We start from the raw sequence: 24,792 nt of genomic DNA, 5'->3' as shown, positions 1-24,792 counted from the left end.
CGATCACTACTCTTCTCAGAGAGAAACTTCCGATGTTGTGTTTCTCGAAATAAAAGAAATGAGATTCATAATGGTCCGATAAAACTCGATTTATGAGTGATTAGTGTCTCGGAGGGAAAAAAGATGCAGTGCCGGTCGGTGGAAGTTGCCGAGTGTCTTCTCTCTTGTAACCGGAGGTGCGTGCGTGAGACGCATGTGCGATAACGTGCAGAGACTTTAATGCGTCTGTCCATGGCGCTAAAACAATGTGTCGACGCGGTTGCCTCATTCCCGTCACGCGTGGTTGACGTTCGATGCCTTTCGAAAATCATATGCGGACGTGAGCACGTTAGCTCGCGCTCGACCTCATCAACGACTTCAATGAAAGTCATTGAAGTTACGATCGAGCTAGTAATCATTAATCAGCGCTTTAATACTTTGTATACATGTTTTTCGGCACACGTTGGGTCACGACACTTCTGAATTAATTTCTATTACTTTTGCGAGTATAAAAAATTGTTTAATTACTCGTACGTATACTTTAACATTTCTTTAGAAAGTATTTATTTGTATGACCGTTTCTTTTAAAAAATTGTATACAAATGTTATAACTAATTGCAGTTTTTTTTAAAGAAAATAAATTCTCAGGACATCGTCGTCAAATTTTGTATGCAGTGAGTTAATAAATCGATTGATGGCAGTATGAGTTTATCAGGATTTTATGTATTCGAATACACATGCATACGATCAAAATTATGATCAAATGGCATATTTGTTTAAGTTATAATTGAACATTTATGTTCGTTTGATAATTTAACAATCACGTTTTTTTTTTTTTTAACAGGATTCGACTGATTTTCTTTCGATGCGATTCTACTATGCGTTGTAACGTTATTCAGTACGGGTAATTCATACATGTTAAATCAACTTGCTATCACACGACTATATAAATATATACTACGTGTAAATGTCACGTAAATACACACGCGCGACCGCGTAAATGGTTTCTCTCGCTCTTTTTATCGCTACCACGAACAAAGGTCGAGCCCCCGAGTATCCGTGGGCGGGTGTCATCTTATCGAATAGAAACTCGTTAATGCTCTTTGTCGATCGCCGTTGGCGGATAATGGCTCGTTTCAATCTCTAGCGGTGAATTTCACGCGTTCACTTGTCGATCAATGCGATTGCCTTGCTAATTGCCCTCGAGACAAAAGGTTGCGCGCAGAAGCCGCACACGAAAGGTGAATGAATGGTTCTGATGGGTGCTGCAAGGTGTTAGAGAAACTTCGTATATCAACATTGTGTCGACTCGTAATCACGGTTTCAGGCTTCGCAAATCTACAAGGATTTTTATTTATCTTTCATTCCTTAAAATATTTGATCGAACGTAGAAAATAAATATTAATTTAATAAATTTAATTTTTATGAATCTGGAGTATTATCCAGTTCCATTTTATTCCGATAGACTCTAGCAGGACTCTAGCTCTAGGATTTTTACGACGAACCAACGTCTTTGGCATTATGCGACTCCAAGCGCCTTGTTGTGCGTCGTTGCGATTTAACGATCTCGTAGTTACGAGGGTGGCACCGAAAGGTCGCGCTTCCTGGTTGCCCTTTCGTTCCTCTACGTGTGTTGGAGTAATTCCGCAGGTCGTGCGGAATGTTAGGTCTTCTTCACGTCATCGCACGACTCCGGCAAATGCGAGAGACGTTCGCATCGGGATACAGACCGTGATCACTCGGTTGGACCTTTCACCGTTCGGACGCATTCCTCCATTTCGCGCATCCTTCGCGTTCGTCCTTTTCTACCGCGATCCAATTCAACGGCACTTCTTAATCTGTTTTTTTGTCGCGCTCCCTCCGATCCCCCTCTTTCTCTCCAGCGCGAATCTACCGACATTTCAAAGACGCGGCTCTCGCGTTGATTACTGCCAGATGTTTCGTCTTTCGGACCTTTCTCTCCGGCGCACGCTCTTTCTTTCTCGCCAAATAAAGCGAAGGTGCGGTTCGATACACTGTTATTTGATGCGAGATTTATAGACGATGCCTTATTGCTGTTATGAGTGATTTTACTGACTCAACAATATCGTAAAGTCAAGCGAGTAAATATAGTAATTTTCTTATTATAAACATTATTATTTAATGACTTTCTCGTGATTATTGGAAGAAATTATTATAGTTTCCAAAAACTAATTTCAAATCTGAAAAAAATGCTCGTGTAATAATAATAATTTATAAAATCAATTCCGGATAATTTACGTTCAATTTTAATTCAATTCGATCGAAATTGCCGTATCGTAAATTTCGCGGCATGCTAAAATGACGTTTGACTTTGATTAAATCTGCAAGGAGGGGGTTCGGCGGATGCTGTGAGCGATGCAGAAAAAGGATCGGGGACGAAGAACTTCTCTGAGGCAAAAAAGCGTCCCGCCGGGTGAAGAGGGGGCAGAAACGAAGGAACAATCGGCAACAATAAAATATGGTCGAGGCAGGACGATAAAGTCACGATGTTGTTGTCTCCGTTGGCGGGTTGCCTTCGCTTTCGCGTCGTCGTCGTCGTCGTCGTCGTCGGCAAAAACGCATCGATTAAAAGTTAAGCGAGTCCACTGCGCGCTATCAAAGCAGAGGACAATCGCGACCTCGGCGACCCAGCCTGAAAGCAGAGCCTTGTACGAAATCCTCGTCCCCTTTCGCCGTCCTTCTGTGGAACCCCCTGTGTAGCTCTGCCTCCTCCCCCTTCACCCCTTCACCCCGTCGCCGTCCTTTCATTCGTGCTCTTCGTCTTCTGCCGGCCGCCGGAGTTGGCCGCGCGCGTTCTGCGCCACCTCTTCCGCCACTTCATCCTCGTGCTTCTCCCCGTTCTTCATTCTCGATGCTTTCACCCTTTTTGGGAATTGGCGGGATCTTGAGTGCACGGCGCGCGATGAGTCCGAGATCGTCGTCGTCGTCGTTTGTCGGCGCCCGCGAGAATGGAAATACCATTGGCCAGACGGGACCGACAGGACAATGTTCGAGAAATTCTCGCGACTATGCGAAAGATACCGCGAGCCGTCGTCGTTGATCATCCTGTCCTCATACGTGCCGCCGATCTTTTTCGGGTGTTCCGCGCGGGTTCGCGGAATGAAGGTGGAATTGGCGATCGGAGGATAAAAAAGTTTTATTGATCAAGATAGATTTATATATTGCCCTTATCACTGTGCACTGCGCCGTGCCCAAGTGCGCACACGCGCCACTTGGTCATCACAATTGGTCAGTTATATCTCATAATTTGAAATATTTTGTAGTATTCGGCTTCAAACTACTTCGGAGACATTCTTAATAAATAGTGCGATAATGACGAGCATTTTGCACGAAGTCATGAAAAATATTAATCGCGAGTTTATCAGATATGGATTACAGTATCTTGATCTATCTGCCATTCGTTCGATGTATTTCATCAATAGGCGGTATTAAGGCTGTCATTTATTCGAATCGGTGTCTACAATTTTGCTGAGTTCAGATTCCTTATTAACCGCGCCTTCAGCTGATCTCTATTACAATGAAAACGCGTGACAAAATGACGTAAGTCAAAAGTTTTTTTGTAATAATGGAGGTCGAAAATTGAACTCGTCAAGATTACACCGGCTCAATCTGTTCGCGGCTCACGCTCGCTCGGGTCGGAAATAAATTTCGATGACTTCTTGTTCGCGAATCAACGCCTTCCAACCGCCTCCCGATGAGAAGGCACGAGGGGGAGGAGCTGCTGAAGCGGCGGGAGGATAATCCAGCTGACGGACAATACGCATTCCCCGGCCCTGTGTTTTGTCGGCGGGACAAATTGCGACGCCCGTTAAACGCCCGCTTTTTGCCCGCGGCGGTCTTTTCACCCTCCGGGCGGTTCATGTGGACGATGCACTTTGTTGCGTTCTGATGACGTCCTGATGACGTCGCCGGACGGTGGGATACGAAAGCGCTTCTGACAGTGAGACAAAATCTCGCGAGATATTTTACCGCGAGATTTTTCACCTCGAAGAAAAAAACAATCGAAAACCATTTTATAATATAATTTATGTATAATATATTTAAAACGGTTCGATTTAACTTTATTTTTAATATTATAGTAAAGTTCTTTAAAGCCCATATTGCCCCACGACTATTGTGATTTTAAGAGGGTGGATTTCTCTCCTCTGTATATAGCAATTTCATATTTTTATTTTCGTTTAATGGCACTTGTGTTCTTACAAAATAGTCTTTTTTTCTTTCATTATGCACTCATATGCGTATTGAAATAGGAAAGATACACATAGATCTTTTAAGCACAGAAAACTGTCGTGGAATTTGATAGTAATAGTATAGCAACTTGTACGTTAAAATCGCGATATTAATGAAATCGTATCTTATTTTCAAGTTCTATGGGCGGTGAGCCATCGACCGGTTGACAAATCCTCTTTAAGCAGGTAAATCTTGGATGAACAATCCGAGGCGCCTGGCCGCGATCCCGCGGCTGGACCGCACTGCGGCCGCATGATGTATAAATAATGTTGTGACTCACTGACCACGAAGTGAGTCAACCTCGAAACTAAGGCGATGTGCTCGCGCAAAACCACCTCCGTCTTCTAGACTCCACCTTCCATCACGTAAATATCCCGCGCCACTACTCTGTTATCCTGTCCCTCGCGAGAGCCATTCCCCCGCGACAAAAAGCCGGGAGTCAGGTGAAGGATGTTCCTACGGGAGCCGAGCAAATTCAGGCGAAACAGCCATTCATACATTTCCGGATAATTTATTCGCCTTTCCAAAAGCGGTAGTCACCTTTTCGTTTCACTAATCCTTTTGTATGAACACGGAATATATGCTCGAACGACTCTTTAGCGGCAAAGATAGAGTTAAATTGTATCTATGGAAGTTTGCGACAGAGTTAAATAAATTTTGCCAAGTAAATTGATAAAAAAATGTACGAGTATAATGATAATAATAATTGACGAATAATTATATAATTCTTCAATGATGACATTATCGCAACGATAGATACAATAATATATGAAATTAATGGAGATGAGGTAATAGCCTCTAAAATGCATATATTTATATACCAAAGAAATCTTGAACGTTTAAATTATTGAGTGTTTTTTCGAACGAGCTAATTTTGGTACTTAAATGCGCGCTTTATTGACGGTTTAATGTCGCTATCAACTCGTCCAGAAATGTCCGCGAGTGTTAGCACGTTTTCTTCGCCGACATTCCGATTACGCCGACGATTCTCGAGCTTCGTTGTGTCATTAATTTAATTCGGGATAAACAAAATATCTTAGAGTCTTACGGGAGACGAGTACGACGCTTTTTATGACCGGCCATTACCAGGCCGTTTCGCCCGAATAAAATCGGCTTTTGCTCGTTGTTTCGTTTTTACTTTACGTGCCACTTTCCACGTGCTTTACTGTTCGGCGAGTTCCGGGTATGTCTTCCCGGTAGCCATTTATGCGTTCCCGCCAACTCGAGCGAAAGGAATACGCGAATATGCGTCGCGTTAACATTACGACAAACTAAGTCGCGGGTCGGGAACCGTGAGAGCATGACTCCATCATTCGTGTAAACACGAAGTTTCGCGCTGCAAGAATTTCAAACACGTTTCCTGTAATTTTGCTAAGTAAATGTCTCTTTCTGATGTACGAGCGTTTTGCATGCGCACAATGAAGATACGGAGAGTATCCAAGAAACGAATGAATATAAGACGCATGACGAGACAAGCCAAGTGGAAATATTGCATCGTCAGCTTATTCTTGTAATCCGTCGAGCCTGATCGGGCCCCCGAAGAAAAAAGCCGACACAGAGAATTATATATATATATTCGCGGCGATATTCACAGAATACGAGTCTGCCCTTTAAGCGGACTGTCAACCGGTTGAAAATGCCGTTCGATCTATTCGAGCGAGCGGCGTTGCGTGTATTCGACCCGAGATGACCTCGTTCAAGCCCTCAAAATAACTTTCGCTTCCGCCGAGGCGCCCCGTCGAAACGATGCCCGTCGAACCCTCTTTTCTTCTTCAGATTTATCGATCGACCGCAGATAAAGCTTAGTGGCGCGTATCGGTACTCGTGTCAGCGTAAAAAAAAAAGTCTCTTAATTTCAGTAGATCGCGACGATCGGCTCTTTTCGTGGGAACCAGTGGGAAACGAAGCTTTTCATCTTATTATGCGAGTGTTTTTCACGAAACACGCGTATTTTATTACAAACAGAAAGTATTCTAAATTTTTTTTAAATTATTTCCAATGAAATTCTTGCGTCTTTGCAAGGAACGAAGATCGAAATCCGATATACAAAAATTCAAAAATTTCCGAGGGATTTTGACATTCGATTAATCGATGATCAACCGATGCAACTTCAAGCTGCATCGGATGCTAGTCGAGAATAGTACCCTGCCCGTTTATTCGCAGAATTGAATCCGGTAAAGTAGCTTTACGGTTCTTAAACTTTACGACTCGGGGACATTCAATCCTGCACGGTCGTCCTTATTCTCTTCACGTTCGACCTTTATTGTTCAAAACGTGTTACGCACGTGTGCATCCGGGTAACCGTTGTCGGCGCCACGGCGTCCCAACGTGCGTTCTAATAAGTGCATCGAGCACGGAAAGATCTTGCTTGCCCAAGCGAAACGATGTTGCAGATTACAATAACGTCTCGCCATTTTGCGCGCGTTGTATCCGTAATGCACTTGCCCTGTAACAGAAACGCAGCTCGGGTGGATGCAAGGGAAGAAATCCGAAAACGTCAATGTGCGATTTTCAACGAGGATTTCTTGAGGATTTGAGCGGTCTGGAATACGTTTCTCTAAGAGACCTTCCTGATTGTTCAGATGTTTCTGAGCGTCTCTTAAACGCAAGACTTTTGTGCCGTTTGGTCCGAGAGAGGATCAAGCGAAAAGGGAGCTCGTTCACTTTAACGGTCTGTTTAAGGGCGTTTCGTGCATGGGCCGACGGGGAAAAAGCCGCTTTGCCGTCGGTGAAAGACGAGGATGAGCGGTCGAGTGAAGACATTAAAGGTACCGTGTCATTAACCATCCTTAAGCTCAAGTGGTCCTTTTTAATGAAGAGTAGATCGTGCGCGTGCAATCGGAGAAGAAAAGCGAGCGAGGCGAGGCGGAACGCGAGCGCGCGGCAGACGGATATTATTATTCCCTTCCTCCCGTTCTCTTACAATTAGACGCACGTTACTTTCGTCGGGGCAATTTCATTGCCGCGAGCTTCCTGCCGCACGAAACTCTTGTTCCAAAGCGCCCGGTGCACACGTACACACTACTACACATCATTCCTTAAATTCTTCCGCGCTCCTTAATGAAGCGCAAGTCGCGAGTCGGCCACACCTTCGAAATTTCGCCACGTAGGTTCCTCATCGAATCACCGCCATCGCGCGCGGTCTCATTGTCTGATGCACCACTATTGTGCTGCCGATGTTTAATTATTTTGCAGAACATCGTATCATGACTACTTAAAAATTAAATATTATGAACATTTTAATATATTTTTCGTCGTAAAATTATTTATGTTGTTATTTAATCTTTACAAAATATTTTGCCTAAAGCGATTTAATCTTTAGAAAAATATCTCTTGATTATTTCTCTCTCTTTTAGCCGTTCTATAAATTTTGAACGACATTTATTGCGTGACTCGGGTAACGTTTCTCCTAATTTTTCGCGGTTGTATTTAATCGTTGCCCTAAATATACGGTCGGGTTTCACGGAACTAATTTCCGGCCATTAGCAGCGTTTGTTCACGGCGATTTGGTTGCGCAAAAGGCGTGAGGTCAAGCAGTCCTATCAGGCTAAAGGCTCGTCTTCAGTAGCGTACCGTGCCAGCGGCATTTATAATAGATTCTTCTGTCCTCTCCTGTGAATCGTGAATTCTTCGCACTTATTGCGAATCACACGTTCTCGCATTATTTTCAAAATTGGAGCTCTGTAGATTGACGCTTAGTTCCACCTTACGTGATCGTGAATTTATTATGTCTTCTAGCAATTTTTTACTTCCAGCTATTGTGCTGTTAGTCGTACGTGCATAAAGAAAGATTTTAGGACTTCTAACAGCATGCATTCTCGTCGGTATGTCGATATATCGATGGAATGTCGAAGACAGAATATCTGCTAAGGCAGAGTTTCTGACGCTGAGAGAATAGTTTTCATTTTCACACTGAGCAAAATCGCAGGATATTCTAACGCATAAAGAATAGTCTTGTTGTTTAATGAGCGCACAGTGCACAGATTGAAAAAAAAAAGAAGAAAGTGAAAGAGCCTTTGTTCAGTGCATTAGATAGCAACACTTAAATTAATAAAGGGGTATTCTCGCTCTATCATTTTTATATCCTTTTTTAGACTTTTTTTTAAAGACGTGTAAAAACTTGAAATTTTACATTTGTTTCTTAATAATTAAATGTTTTTTTTTTTACAAATTTTTTCAAACATTAGAAAAGATACTTTTGACAATTATTTGTAAATCTGTATAAGAATATGTACAAGAAATATTTTGTTATTAGTTTTTTAATGTATATAAATTTAGTTCTCTTAGTCCGATCAAATTAAAAAATTAATTTTTGCAAAAACGACAAATTCGATTTTTTTTCAACATCTTTGAGACTTTTATATCGTAAAAGTGATGAGTTGAAACTTTTTATTGTAACTTAAGACAAAAGCGAAACATGTGGATTAAAAATTATGAGTTAATTTGGATTAAAACTAGATGAATTATCATGATAACAGTTTTTTAATGTTATTTTGAAAATAAACATGTTTAAAATTTTGCAAATAGTTTATACGTTAATAAAAACTTTTACAAGTCTCTTCCCTTTAATCTACTCTCTTTTTAAGGTCCAAACTATTTAAAAAAAAAAAAAATCAATTTTTAAAACCCAAAAGCAAAAATATTTTTAATATTTAATTAAAATAAAGTAAAAATGTATCATGAAAGACTCTTATTTTCTCTGTCTCTCTTTTTCTATCTAATGCAAATTCCTTGAACTGTGCGAAATAATAACATTAATTTTGTCGGCAGATCAGATCTATCAGGGACCCGTATCTTCGGGTTTCATTGCGAACTGCAATAAACGATTTCGGCGTTCACAAACGGGCAGATCGCGCGTACTAGAGCAGACTCGAGCGATTGAACTAAACTGGCGCAATGGATAAATTGCGGCACTTCGACGCGTCGTCTTCTTTTTCTCGTGTGTCCTCCGTCTTTCCTCTTCAACGATCGTCGATAGGCGGACCAGCAGCGTGACGATCATTACATTCAATCGGCCTGCGTTACGCCGACCGGCATCGTTCAGCTTTCAAAAGCCGTGCTCTGCCGACGTGAACAAAAACTTTCGCGGAACAATCAGTTCGGGTACCTCCCCGAATGGCTCGTCCACGAATTTGAGGCACGCTGGTAATGACGCGCCGTTTAACTACCAGTTACGTCCTTGATTTCTTCTAATTAGTCCGCTTGAAACAAAACGGATCGTCATTAAGGGCGATCTCTTTCTGATAATCTCGAGTACCGCGGATCCATCACCGTCGTGATTACGCTTTCGCTGGGGAACGACTTAATCAAGGCGGAGAAGAGAGTCCTTTCGCAATTTTCGATTAAGGTTGGGCCAGGGCAACCCTCCCAAGAGGGATGCGAATAATGATGCACCGTTGTAATGTGCCTTAATTGGCTCGCAATTAATAACGCATGGTTGCGTGAGCGCATAGCTCCCGCGCGCGAGGGGTTACGCCCGGTATAATCTCATTCCGCTAAAGAGCTCGGTGTTGTTCACGCGATTCTCGTGCATGCGGAATCAGCGTGCGCCTTGTTAACGATCGTTTACACAGACGGCCTTGAAAAATGATTTAAATGTTGGCTGGCGACAAATTATACAATCGCGCGAAAAGCTACCGCGCTATTTCTGAAGCAAACGCAACGGTCTCCAAAAGATGTTTAGACGAAGAGTTGACATTTTATCATCTCCATTATAACCGTGCATATAATAATGCAGAAATGTGAAAAAAAGTGACGTTTCCTTAACGCTCTAGAACGTCTCGCAATGATAAAAAGGTTGTATAACTTCTTTACGCTGTGTGCTCACCGGCAGCCTTGAGAGACATTAGATTGTTAGCAAGTGGTACGTACGTCCGTACAACGCGCTTCTTTATTTTCCTGATGAAGCTACACCCGGTAGCACTCGGAGAATGCGACCGCCAGTTGCCCCATGATTTCAACAAATTAACCGCACCGATGTGCATTGCGCTTCGCGATAAGTTGTCGGGGCTGATCGCGCGTATTTCGAGAGATTTACGAGGTAGACCCGAGGCATCGCGCATAAATACCTCCGTTATACGCTCGCACGTTACGTCGGGTTATTAAGGCCATCAGCTGCTTCTGGTTGGTTGGCCGAGTACAGATTGACGTAATGCGACGATCATTGTGCGTGAGAGAGCTCGCGGCTCCGGCCGGATCGGGCCGTCTAAACGAAACGGTCTCCATACCCGTAACTTCGGACCGGTCCGTCGCCAAAAGGACACGAGCGATAAGATCCTGCTTGAAATTCTGTCGAGCAATTTTTCACAATCATTCGCATGACTCGCTCACTTTCGACTACAGGCACCAGAAATCGAATCAAGAAAAATTATTTCAACCTTGAGCCGTCAGTTGGTTCATGTCACAACTTCGACTCTTTCACGTGTGTCTGAATCGAGTTCGATAATTGTACCTGTACAGGTCTAAAATTTTTAAAGCTCGATTTAAAATTACGGTGATCGGGAGATGGAAATTCTCATGAATTTTCCGCTAAAACGTCGCGCTTGACGTAACGTTTTTTGACTGCACGAAGGGACATCCGTTCTGCAGAAACTCCGCGTTGCAACAGGAGTATGTTTGTAAGATCACTCGTGCATTACCGGAATGGAATCAAATTACAGGTTGCCCATGTAAGGCGGCGTACTTATGGGAGAATGCCCGAGGCATGAAATTTAGTATTAATGGTACCTGCCTGGCAATAATAGAAAGTCGGGTAATGCATAATGTTTAACGGCAGCGAAAATTATGCAGCAGAAAGGAGTCTTTACCTTTAAGGAATCATCAAAGTGCGCGAGCCGCGGGTGTGTAAATATGCCCGTAATCTCGCGGTGAGCGCCGCGTACACCTCTAAATGCGGCGGTGATCCGTTCGGATTGCGCAACGTGTCTCCCGCGGTTACTAAACACGTCCGTATTCCTGCGGTACATTTATCGTTAAATGAGCCGTTAGGCAGAAACGGCGACACACAGTCATATTTTTCCCCATTGTCAGAAACGGAGAGAAACGAAAGATATGCGAAACTAATTAACGTAAATCCCACCTAATTTATCGCGGCCTCCTTTACGACTCCCACAAAGAGGAGAGATTCTAAAATCTCGCGGTTGCGCCGAGAGATAATTGTGACACGCGGTTTATGTGTGGCAGAAATCTATCTCCTGCGATTTATACCGCTACTCCGGCCGGCACACGGTTGAGCGTTAAATGCGAGGTGAGAATCGAGTCTTAATGCGCGATTTGTCGACGGCGATGCCGTCACGTCGTATGGGTATAGGTGCGACTATAAACATGCCGTGCGCGCGGCCTCAGGTTCGTCGTACGAGCGTTCTCTTTTCTTCTCGGTGCGTAAACGCTTTTAACGACCGGCGGAACCGGCAACCGGCGCGTGTTTTTAATTGCGATCGAAGCGATCGTTGGAAAGTACAAACGATCGCGTTCCCAGATTAAGGCGACCGAGTGCTCGAGTCGTTAATAGCGGTGTAATCTCTGTTTTATGTTCGCAGGCATGCGCGCCCAGGTACATCTGGTTCTCGGTGTCGCAGCCCAAGTACGATCCCGATGACAATAGGTGGAACAAGGAGTCGACGGCGGGCAACAGAAGAGAGCCAGTGGGCACATGCTGGGTCGTCGGTAGTAATTTCAACGAATCCCAGGAATACTCGCCTTGCCGCACGAGTGAGTTTCCGAGACATCTTTTCTAAGTTTTTCAAAAGTTGCGCGTTTCCTTTTGCGAATCCCGGCGTTCTCAATGATTTTGTAGAGAAATTAACGCCAGTTAAATCAAACACTAGATAAAAGTTTTATTGAGACAAGGTCTATTAAATGACACAAAATTTGGAGCAGGGTTTTTGCTTTGTATCTACTCTGTACATTTATTGAATCAATGGAAACATGTGGGCATGCATTATTTTGGTACCTGCAGCCTGAAGAAACGCTGCGCGATTTTATTACGCGCCTCTCCGTCCTCTTCAATTGTTAACAAAACGAGAAAAACCGTTCCTTGAAGACTTCCGTTCTCGACGAAAGCTTCGCCTCGCGGTAAAGCAAACAGAGCGACGCACGAGCGAATGTTTAATTTCCACTTTCACCGGTCTCTTCGTTGCCGGTATCGAACTCTCTTTCTCTCAAGGGCGGTACGATTTATAGTGCGCGCGTCGCGTTGCGTCGCATCGCCGTCCGGATATAGCTCCGTTTACGAGAAAGAGCGGGGAAAAAAAAAGGAAAATATCTTCCGAGATTTTTGTACACGCCTGGAACTACTACGTTCGCGACGTAGAGTGCTATAAACATTTGTGAAACAGGCACTCTCGAAGGCGCAAGAGGGTAGCTCCCGCCGTGTCCTCCGTCGTTCGTTCTCCACGCCGAGGCTCTCACGAGGACGAATTTCCTCTGCAACGTGACAAGGATCGCAACCGACATACGGTCGTGTTCTGCAGGCATAGTAGTCGTAAATACGTCATGTAACAGGATACTTCCTGCCGACGACGTAGGTCTGCGTCGTGTCTTAATGACAAAAGACATATCGATTTTCGGCACCGCCCGACTCCGGTGATTTCAAACCAATAATTAGCGATGACCTCAGTACTCACTGCATCAGCGAGCAGAGAATGACGTATCTCTTAGGAATGCACATGTGACCACGCTTAGCAATTTTAGATGTCATGATATTAGAAGTTTTGTTTTTTGAAAGAATAAGAGATAAACGTGGGCGAGCATGATTTTGTTGCTGTTTTAATCTACATATGATAGGGTTATCCTGTCTTGTTTTTCTTCAAAATACATGAAAAAAAAACTAATAGCATTGTATTTAGTTACAACATTTATATATAGAGAAAGAATAATTTTATTGCAGCATTTAAAAATTTAGTTGGATACAGATTACAAAATAATTTTATGTTGGACTATCAAAATAATTGTGTAGGACGTCCAAACATGATAATGTTGCTGCAAACAGTTTTGACATTCTAAGAACCAAATTAAACATCTGATACAATTTTTTAAATAGTTCAATATAATTAATATAATTATTTTTTGTATTTCAGCAAAATTGTCCTTTTTTTGTTTAATTAAAAAAAAAATCTACGAATTCACTTTCCAGTCGAAAGTCTTCAGAGTATTCAGATTTACGGTTTTCGTTGTTTTTATTACTTACGATAATGGTCTGGTATTTCCTCTGATAACATTCCTTGGAAAATATCAAATTTTACTTCTATCTACTTCTACTTCTATGGTTATCAATATGCAGGGACCAGTTATCGCTGGTCATTATATTAACAGATACAGACAGAACGATCGTACGATTTCCATGTAGACTGAATTGTCTGAAAACTATTTGTCTGAAAACTTTGTTTTTACTTCAAATTTACATTTATTGCTGATAACTCGATAAAAATTTCCCAAAATCTTCCTTGCATTGATTCCAATTAGAATGCTTAAATTTGATGCAAATAGGAATAATATAATCTGGAAATTTAAAAAATAGATTTTTATGTAGATTTTTTAATATCTTTTTAGAAAACGGATCGGACTGGATTTTTTCTAATTAAATGCAATTACATTCGAGAAAACTTTCTGTGTGAGAATCTCATTTCTTGTGCAGCCAAATATAGTTTGCATTAGTGTGTAGCTCACGAGTTTTATTTCGTTGGGACGCAAATAACACGACGCGCGAGCGAACATTTGTTTCCAGAATCGTATTTTCCTGCAATTAAAGTCGCGCGCTTCCTCACGCGCGAACGAACATTTCGGCAACCCCCTCACTATTGCGTGTTTTATGACGCGCGAACTGACGCACTTCCGGTCGTTCGGGGGAGAACTCAAATATCCGTTCTTCGTATACATTGAATTAAACGCAAATTAAATTGAATAATTAAATCAAACGGTGTAATAGAAATCTTGAAGTGATAAATAATTAAGCAATGAATTTTTAGTAATAAAATTGGCAGTTATTGTTTTCAACAATTTACTACTCGCATTCAAATTAATATAATTTTTTTGGAAATATTTTGCAATAAATCTTAATTTTATTTTTATTCTATTTATTGTTGTAAATCACGATTTTGTTTCTTGTTCTATTTAATATTAATTTATTAGTTTATTTAATCAATATATAATTTTTAATTTATATAGAATATGTAAGATAAATACAGATATATTAGTAAAAGTAAAATCTTGTAAAAAAAATGTTCAAAAGAAAACTTTAAAAAAAGTAACGTTAACACGCTGCGTATTCTGGCGGCTTTCCAAATAAATATTAGCAGAATTCACCGAAGTAAAATCTTCGCGGAACACAAAGTGCGGAAGCGAACCCACAGCCTCAACGACGACTACGACGACGACGATGATGTGAGCTCATCGTCCAGAAATTCCGCGACGACCGCGCAATTAAACAATTTGTAGGAGCCGAGTCGAGCGAACGAACTGTTTGACGTCGCTTTTCCCGGGAATCGTATTAGAGCCTTTTTAGCAGCGAGACATTAGATCTCACCCGGAGTTTATAACGCGTCGACGTCAGTTTATCGCACACCAGAGTCGAATCAAGTCCGCTCATAATCGCCTTTTCTGGAATTAAACGTCCATCGCCCTGCTGTCTGCTTGCCCGTCCGTTGTTGTCCACTGGAGACAAGCAGAGGCGACAACGAGGCTATCGGTGACTTTCATCTGTAATTTTCTTTGTAAGATCGCCATAATAAATCACTCACAAGTGGATGTATGTGAAAAAGTTCCTAACAGCTTCTTTACAGAAAGATACGAATATATAAGTTGAAGAATATATAAATATAATATAAAGGATTGTTCCAATAATTAAATGACTTCTTTCAAAATATGAATTATTGTATTTTATATAATAGAAAATCTTAAAAACAAAAATTTTCTATAATGTAAATACTTAAATCGCTTCTTTTACGATACTCCAACTAGTTAAGAAGAGTGATTACGTGATCGACTCGTGATAATTTTTGCGAAACATAATTACATGGAAATCAGAGTGTTGCATTGTCCACGTTTTGACTACACAAAATTTATTGTTGGTTTGATCCTGTTTTAAATGTCGACTTTTTCCGAGCCGGTGAACAAAATATAATTCTAATAGGTATTATCATTCACAGAAGTGAACAACTACAAAATTTATTTATTGTACAATAATATTGATTAAGAGGAATTATTCTGCAAAGTAAAGGCTGCGTGTTATAATCGTATTTTATAACGTTAGTTAGGCTTTAATTAGTGACTACTTTCTCATTGATTATTTCTCGTAATAAGAAGATACGTTATATCCTGTACATATTTAATAGTCTCAAAATGAGAATAAATCGAACAGAGAAAGCATTTTTTACGTGTGCAACCAACAAGAGAAAGAGCAATAAAGAATTACCGTAAGTGCATTCCTTGATGAAAGGCGCCCACTCGTTCGAGTGGCTGGGAGGCATTGGGGAAAAAAAAGAAAATAATAATTGGAAGGCGCCTCTCGGACCAAGGCGCTAACTCGGCACCGTTCTAACGAGGCCAATTAGCACTTAATCCTCCTGGAATTACGATCGAACTACCGATCTTCAGTAAGCGACAGGATATTCATTCCCTCTCGGTATTGCAGTTTCATTAGAATAATTTCTAGATACGTAATTATATATCGCGCGTATTTTATTTCGTACAAGAGAGACGAATGCATCGTTCGATTCTTTGAAGAAAGGATTTTTCCCTCGAATTATCGATATAAATTTTTAATATCACGCAGCATTAATTAATTTTATGACTATTGACTTTGTATTGTAAAATACGAGGAATTATTATCTCGAACTTTTATGTGAAGAGAAAATAATTGCAACTTAAATGCAAGTTTGTCAAGTGAAATTGACCTTAATTGAAAAATCCCACTTTCTTAATGGATATAAACCTTAACTGAAAAATTGACGCGGAAATTAATAAGAATATGCATATTTTCACTGCGATTGCGATGTCGTCCCATTTTTAAATAAAAGAAGTGACCCGATAATGCATATTGAGGATACGTAATCGCGCATCGACGACGCACGCACACGCACACACGTGGGACAAGAATTACAGTAGCTCCATTCATTCCTCGTAACTCGATTAAGGGTCGGTCATACAACTCGAGCTCGTCTCCTGTAACGCTCCGATTTCTTTATTAGACGCTTCATCGTCAAAATCATTCACGGCCGAAATCATCTTCAATTTAAAATCTTTCGCCCCGCTCCGTTTATTAAGTTAGCGTCCGACTATTTAAATCAAGACGTACACAAAGAAGATACTTTGTCTTTCACTTCGCGACACTATCTGAGGCTCTTCGATGTATCAAAGAGAAAAAAAAAATGCTGAACATTTCCTTGTTAGATAGGAAAAAGTTTCTCTCCTCCACTTGTGCTCGATGCCGACTCGAGTTTGAAAGCGGAGTGGCCTCTTACCGACGAGAATAGCACCCTTGCAAAGCGCGAGGACGAGACGGATTATAAATAGATCGACCACCGACGATATCGCGGCCGAACGCACAGATCCATTGTTACTTCACAGATGATACCATTATCACTATTCGCCGATAACAAACTTTCAACGATCCTATTAGCATCGTCGCACACAAAAATTAATTACCAAGTCCCTACGAATCTTTCTAATTTGAAGAAATATGCAAGTTCTATTCGTATTGGTAATTTCTATCAAAAAATAGGAAGTCGAAAGTAGTTCGACGGGTATTTTTAAATGAAATTATTCTTACAAGACCCTTCCCAACGGTTGGTGATTTAAAACTTTCATCGGCTTGCACTACCGTTTTGAGAGCAACATGCGTGTCACCGATGCTCGACGAGTGGCGCCGATCGTTCGGATTATATCTGCTTTTTCGTCGTCGACGGCGAAGACGACCGCGATCGGATTGATGTAATTACGTGACTGACAGCTCGTCTAAAGTGACCGATCGGCTGTCAAGAGACCCGCTGCTCTGCTGCTGCTGCTGCTGCAGCACTCATAACGTACATACGTACGTGTATGTACATATGTAGAAGAAGGTTGGATTCTGCGGGTCGAGCCACCGGATATTCGCACACACACACGCGCGCACACGCATTTTCTTGCGGACGCGCTGCGCTCCGCCGCCGCCGCAGCAGCAGCCGGGTTTGAATGGCACTGACCCTGTCAGTCGACTCTGGGCTGATAATTTGCTACTTGCAGTTAGCATCGGCGACTAATTACGGAACCAACGCGTTAACGGCCGGCACCCGGTAAATTCCTCGCGTCCCGCCTGTTTGCTACGCGAAGCGCCGATCTGACCGTAAAAAATGGATAAAGTTAATTAAAATAGGTATTAAGGTGGGTTAATCGGTTTCTTTGGGCGTTAAATAATCCGTTCCCGCGGTCACGGAGTATTCGTTACTTCCGTAGAAGCGTTGTTCCTCGTTAGGTCGAGACGACCCACAGATTTATGCCCTCGCGTTAATTGCCTAGATTTATCTTTGAGTTAGCGACGCGATTTACCCTCATCGATAATAATGACAACGATTAATCGTAATAACATCGCAATTATCGCCGAGATTGATCCATTATCCTTTTGACTCTCGTCATTCATCGCGTATGCTGATATTACGATAGGTCTCTTTAATTAGTGATAGCGGATAAGTTGCACGAATGCACGGATATTGTCGCGGTACGGAGATTTTATCTACCTCGAGGAGAATGATCACAAAAAGATTTGAATATCATTAATCTCCACGTAGATAATTGCACTTCTGTCAGTTGACTCAATTATAGTATATTGTTCAGTATATTTTTCTGTCATTCATGCAGTACGTTATTTTTCAAGAAACAATATAATCCATGACTCTTAAAGTATTTAAGATATCTCGCTTTGCTTTTAATTTTACGAGCATTTCATTCTATAATTTTATTAATACGATATCGTTATTACGTTTTCGTCTAGCATCGAATTCCTCTTAGCAAAGTTCCTTGCGTTATCTCACGGCAATTAATTGATTTTGTTTCAACGTACGAGCGGTAGACGAGCAGTAAAAAGAGAAAAAAACGCGAAGAGTCCTCTTACATTTCAAACCGAAGGAATTTCGGTGGAATTGCCGTCGATCCCTTCGACCTCACTGCCGTCATTACCGTCCGTCTAAAAGTGCTTATCTGAAAGTGCTGTTGCGTTATCTAGTTAATGAGCGTAGATACCCCGATGGCCACATTTCCCGGGCCGCGTTGTTCATGATTGCTGTTGTAAAACGTGCGGCTTGCACCATCGACTCGTCACGGCGTTTTGGATGGAGAAAATGAATCGCGAAGGCGTCACGGCGGAAGATCGATCTGGGATTAATGACGCATGTATATATACGCGCTACTTTTGCTCGTGCGTGCAGCCGATCAGCGATGCCACTCCACTTCCTAGTTGATAAAGTGCTTCAGAACTTCAAGAACTTCAATAACATGCGCGTCTATTTGATACATCTACAAGATGTTACAGTCTGAATCTGTTATTTTTTTAAAATAAAGAATATAAATAAACTAGGTTTCTTGTTATTCTGTTCTGCCTATATTAAACACATTGTCATGTGTAGGCCTCGTTCTTACTTTTATTTCTTTATTTATTGTTCTTAAATTAGATTATATCGTTCTTTCTCAAATGTTTATTGCATTATCACTCGTAAAAACGTGTATGAATGCGTAAATGTGTATGAGTGTCCAAAGTATATTGAACTCCACGGGTTTGCTAAGATAACTGCTATCAATCATCCCTGCAACACTATCGAATCTATATAACAAAATGATATCTTCTTAATGAAGACTTTTGATAATTTTGAAACGGCTTTTCTTTTGAATAGAAATAAATATTTATTGTTACTACATTTGTGAAAAATATTTATTGCTACTATAAAAAAGTTACTATAATTATATTAATGTCTTAAATTTGTTATTATTTTTGATCATATTAATATTGCAACGATGCTTTTCGCAACTTTGTTTAATTTTTATTAGTATTTAATTTTGAAATTTAATACTTTTCAACATAGAAAAATTGCTACATGTTACTGTTCTAGTTTCTGACTTTTTAATCAGCAATTACAAAACAGTCGAATTATCATGTTAACGGTTACGCAATAGGAAACCATTTATTTAAATTGTACTGTTGAGATATAACGTCTCTGTTTGAAAGAATTAAGGATGGAACAATATAATTGTCTGTTTCCGTTTCAGGGTACTGGGGTTATCACAGGCAGGGTTCTTGTCAAGCTGGTTTAGGAGGCGCGTTGTCCAAGGTAAGTTTAACGATATATAACTTTCTCATACGCGACATATAGAGAATGTCTTTTTCTTTCACACGAGAGATCATTGCAATGAAAAATATTAACCCTAAGCTGAAGCACCTTTGACCGCTGACCCGTCTTAAGCGATCGACGTGTTCCGAGCTGTGCCAGTTCAAATGTGTTTGTGTGTCAGCCTTCTGCGCAAAGGTCCGCGCGTAACTTAAGCGGTTTAAGTGACAACCGAAAGCGAAACGCATACGAATGTAAATACAACGGTGGCGTGTCTCGGGTGGTTGCGACAGACCCCCGAAAGAGTTAGAAGGCGACGCGAGCGGGGGCCGAATATGGACAGGAATGCGAATTCCTACCTTACGCACCTCCGGCCGTCGTCCCGAGCATTCGTATTCGTGCCGTGGCGCATCCGCACATGGTGCAGCGGGAGCTTTCTCTCTTTCTCGTATACGATTGTCTTGTCCAAAGCCCGATTCTCCGGCAGATCGTCGGGCGCGATGGGCCAGGGACCATAGGCGCCTTTTGCTCGCTTTTCACTTCGGAGATGCATCTCCGGGTAGGCCTGCCTCTGCACGTAGGATGCTTGTTGCACCTGCGCAATCCCCACGCATTGATATACCTACTTCGTCCCACACAACGAAGTCACGATAAATATCGGCAGCAACCATCGACAAATCGGTAGCTACCGCAACTTTCACCTGTCGACGCAATGATCGTTTTTACTTTATCTAAAAATCTTGGTGCAAATGTCTTGTGATAAATTACGATCACGTATTTTATTTTTTTTTTAGCAAGAATCTATTTAGACATTTATTAGAAATGATACTGAAGTTGGCATTTAGAGTATTATATAAATTTTCTATTGATACAATATATCAACATGTCTAATTTGAAAGAAGTTATTTAAGATTTTTATTCAATGCTGCATTTGTTCTGTGAAACTTTAGAATAAAAATGTTCTACGCTTTTGCACTCACAAACGATGAGGATAATTGTATATTTTAATTGCTTGAAAATCGACGAAAGATTGCAAGCTTCTAGATTACACATTGGAGATTGAGGATTGTTAATTGGAGATTAGAATCAGGCCGAAATTAATTGAAATTAAAATTAACTAACTGGTAAAATTATAATCTTTTCAATTCGCAATCCTCAATCTCCAGTGCGTAATCTGATACAAACTTTATACCGTTGGTAGAGCGAAATTACTTTATGAGGCACGTCGTCGTCTTAAAGCAAGATTGCGGCGCAAAACGCGCGATTACGACGCAACACACTTCTATCGTGCCGCAATCGGTTTTTCGAATCGTCTGTGACCCAGCGACTGCGATCTAATCTCTTTTGCGGTAAGAAATCTCACGCGCGCTCGCTTTCTCATCCTCGCGCGTTGCGCCGGGTATTATTATCGCGCATCGGCTTCGATTATCGTCAAAGAAGAAGCAAGCGCGGTGGAACAATTCCGCGGACACTCAAGTCGACTATCTTTGCCACGGATGTATAATTCAGAATTGCGCGGCTATATGGCAGATGTTTAATGCATGTCTCGCGGACCGTACCCGACTCCTAGCTCCGCGTTTCAGCATTCAATGTTAATATGTCCGCCCGCACTCAATCCCAATCCCGTATGCCTGTCTACGGTGCATATCCCGTAGATGTGGTAATTTCAAGTGTACTTCATAGCAGGAGCCAGACCAACGCGTTCCCTTTCTTTCGTAATTTCTGCGAGCACTTTCTAATACGGTATTTCCTGATAGTATAGACATTAATTTTGTTCTTGTGGTCCATGTCTCATTACATAAAATGCTCAAACTATATACAGTATTTATATGTATACATACACACACACACTGATCCCTCGACATAGAACTTTGTACAACTAATCTCTTCTTTTATGCAATCTTTTTTATCCAATCGGAAAATATATCTTTCTACATAGTGTTTTTGAAATTCTATGTTGGTAAACTAAAACACTCATTTGATTTTGCTCATTACATGACATTGATTGACTGTTTTGGAGTACAGTATGCAGCTATAACAATTTTTAAATTTGATTTCCTTAACTTTTATTATTATTGTTACTTTTTGCAAATATATGAAATAAATATTAAGAATAGTAAAAAGATGTCTACAGCGTGATTCACGTGGTAACAAAAACCGAATACAGTATAACTTAATGCATTTCGGAAAACAAACGCCATTGTACGGCAACTCGGGCGGCAGCAAGGAGTACGTTAAATCTCGATGAGGGTGATTTAGAGGCCCTCTCGACGCCATCGAGAACGCAATCGACCATCGATCTTCGCGTTAAACCACCGCTGCTGGTACCAACCTGCCTGGTACCGCGGCTTATCTCGTGGGCGATCTAGAGAAGATCGATCGATAGCCGATCGCTATCGATCGATACGACCCGACTTTCCGTCCAACTCCGTGCGCGACCCCCGATTCGACGATTGAAATATAATCCTCCGAGCTTCTTTAGTATGAACGTATTCTTTCGTCGAGCTTCTCAAAGAGAAAACGTTCTGAATTAGATTCGACATGGATTGAATGCTGCACGATCTTCCCACGATTCATTGCAATTCTTGCGTATTTCACCATATCGAAGATATTAGGTAACAGTTGTAACGACTTTTTGCATAGTAAATGTTTATTATATATGTATATAACATAATTTTTTACTATATTTTTTATTAAATTAATTATTATTTTATTTATAAATATAATTAATTATCCTATAATATAATTTTAGGAATAAATAACCGCGTAAATGCTTTAATAACTTCGATTTCCAACAAACTTAACATTTTTTGTTTTTCCTTGTACTTTTTTACATCGTAAATTGTTATGATCAAGTACGTACCTTCATCAAGTACATACAATACGAAAATTGTCTTTTTCGATAAATGTTGAGTAAAGAAAAAGATAAAAAAATGCAGCTTACAATTTTTTTAAAGCCGATCACTCTATTCGCGCGTGTATTAGCCACTCGTTTCTCCCGCATTAGCCTCGCTCGCAACAGTTTCTTGCTTCGTCAGGGCCCGGACCCCGGTTTCTTGCCCGGCGTCGTCGCCGCAATCTCTCGACTGCATTTGGCATGCACTTAAGCGCAGCACACTTATGGGCGCGTGTGTACACGCATATACACGCCGGTATATAAATTTTACCATGGGGCCCCCCATACATATTTGGCCGTACGGGTTATATTTCAATCTCGGATGGGGCGCGCCGGTGTGTCTCTTCCATTCCATCTCCCGCGTTCCCCGTTTATCCTTAACCCCTTTCGATCGGCGCCAGAACACAACTCGTGCCAGTCGTGTTTCGCGTAGACGGGGCGCAGCCCGAGCCCACCATTGTCTCGGTTGCAAATTTTTCGCGTGTATAAGCATCGAGACCGACCGCTACTCCGTGGGGGGTACATCGTGTAGACCCTTCCGTCCCTTCTGTGCACGTTCACCGTGTCTTGCGTGTCACACCGACTTCGACGACAAATGCACGTATTTGCTTGCTGCTGCTTGGCTAATCTATTTAGCGTCTGGCCATTGAAGAAATCGTGGGAAGATTGAAAATATTAGTACAATAAATATGTAAAATTGATGTAAAATTCAGCCTGAGCGAGAGCATCCTAGGACATTCTTATTCTGCTCGAGAGATTAATGAGAAAATAATAATCAAAGATATCTTTATGTATTTTGTAAACTGTAAATACATGTAAAATAAATGTATGGTAAATCTCGGTTGACCTTTAACGTCTACGAGATAACGATAGTCTCACGTATCTAAGAGATAAAAATTATCCAACACACTCACACGCAAGCTGTTTTTTAATCCATCATTCACTGGCTATCCTAATTACTTCCCATACGAGAAACGCATCGATCATTGTCTTCCCACTTGCATGAGTCGCGCGGTCCGAAAGACAGACCGAGGCCGGCCGGGTTTGACCTCTGATTCACCTCTCGGCACGTCAAAAAACGCATTCTTCGGGTTCGACGAGCAGAACGGCTTCGCTTTGCGTTCTCCATGCTCGGCCCGGCTTGGCGAGGCAGGGCCCTAGAGACGAATGGCGCCGGAACACAAAAGTTACGGCTGTTGCACCCGGTTGCATCCGCGCTGGTGTACCCTATCTGGTCGCGATGGTGTGCACGTGACTCGATCGCACGTTTGACATTGTTTGGCCCGATGAGGAGGGCCCCTATTGTTCCCGGAGCGGACCGTGCGAATCGCTTGGCCCGGCGTACCGCTACTCACAAATAATAATATTTGCGAGACGACAAACAAAAGATTGCGCCGAAATTCGGTGAGTCTGACCCATGCTGCATACGTGGATCCCAAGGCGATCCTTGGTAGGTGAAGCCTCGGGTAACAGAACCGTCGAATTTTAATAGCTGACACACTCTAAGACAAAATTCTAGTTGCGTCTCGTCTAAAAGTTTTAGTATTAACGTGATCCACTGTTAAATTCGTAGTGTCGAATTTTATTATTAATTTTTGGGGTGCTATTGGGTTGCTATTGCCCCCTCATTTAATATGTCATTAATTTAACAATAACAAAATGTTGTTGAATTCAAAGTTTAAGTTTGATTTTTCAATATTTGATAATATTCATTTGAAAACGCAACTTTTTAAATTGCTGCAGAGAATCGAAAGATATTTAATAATATTTTATCTTTTTGGTAACAATGATTGATTTTTTTTTCAACGTGACGCCAACGAACTGAAATCTCGGAAAATATACAAGAGTGTTGAGCAATCAAATACTTTCTTAGCAGAGGCGATAGAAGTGCTACGCACGGAATATGTTAATTTTACTAATCAAGTTGCATATACATCCTGGTTCTCAACACCTCAACGCAGTTCCTTATTTAATATCTTATCTCCGGTAACGCGCGCGTGACCGTTCGAATGTTAATTTGCTCGGCGAGGAGTAACATTCTCTTACGCTTCGTACGAGCGCGAGAGGCGAGGGATTTGTGGACTGGTTTGGCCCGACTAGGAGGAATGCGGCGGATGCGTTTTCGCTGGATCCTGATAAGCAATCGCGCGGGATCCATTAGGACCAACGCGGTCTGCGATTGCAACCGGCAGTCGTGTTACAAACGGCCGCACAAACCTTGTAATTCTACCGGAACCGGGGAATTTATATACGTTGCCGACTTGCTGCATTTACATCGGGCGGCTCTCTGATCGCACTACGCTAAGTGAATTTTCGCGGCCGTAAGTACCCGCGATATTTATTCTCCCGTGCACACGGAAGCTTAACCGCATTGCG

General features: G+C 41.6%; 1 protein-coding gene across 2 annotated transcripts in view; it reads left to right on the top strand.

Annotated features, from left to right (window-relative positions):
• Positions 1 to 24,792, top strand: part of LOC105198051 (integrin alpha-PS2) — a 69,659-nt gene that overhangs the window by 30,526 nt on the left and 14,341 nt on the right. For both annotated transcript variants that reach the window (XM_039453617.1, XM_039453616.1), the window contains exons 4-5: positions 11,769 to 11,940; positions 19,462 to 19,523. In XM_039453617.1, coding sequence (XP_039309551.1) covers positions 11,769 to 11,940; positions 19,462 to 19,523 — 234 coding nt within the window. The remainder of the gene's footprint in view (positions 1 to 11,768; positions 11,941 to 19,461; positions 19,524 to 24,792) is intronic.

Source organism: Solenopsis invicta, chromosome 9 (assembly GCF_016802725.1).
Source record: "Solenopsis invicta isolate M01_SB chromosome 9, UNIL_Sinv_3.0, whole genome shotgun sequence".
Taxonomy (NCBI): domain Eukaryota; kingdom Metazoa; phylum Arthropoda; class Insecta; order Hymenoptera; family Formicidae; genus Solenopsis; species Solenopsis invicta.
Note: the sequence above shows the minus strand (reverse complement) of the source record. Positions and strands in the feature narration are given on the sequence as shown.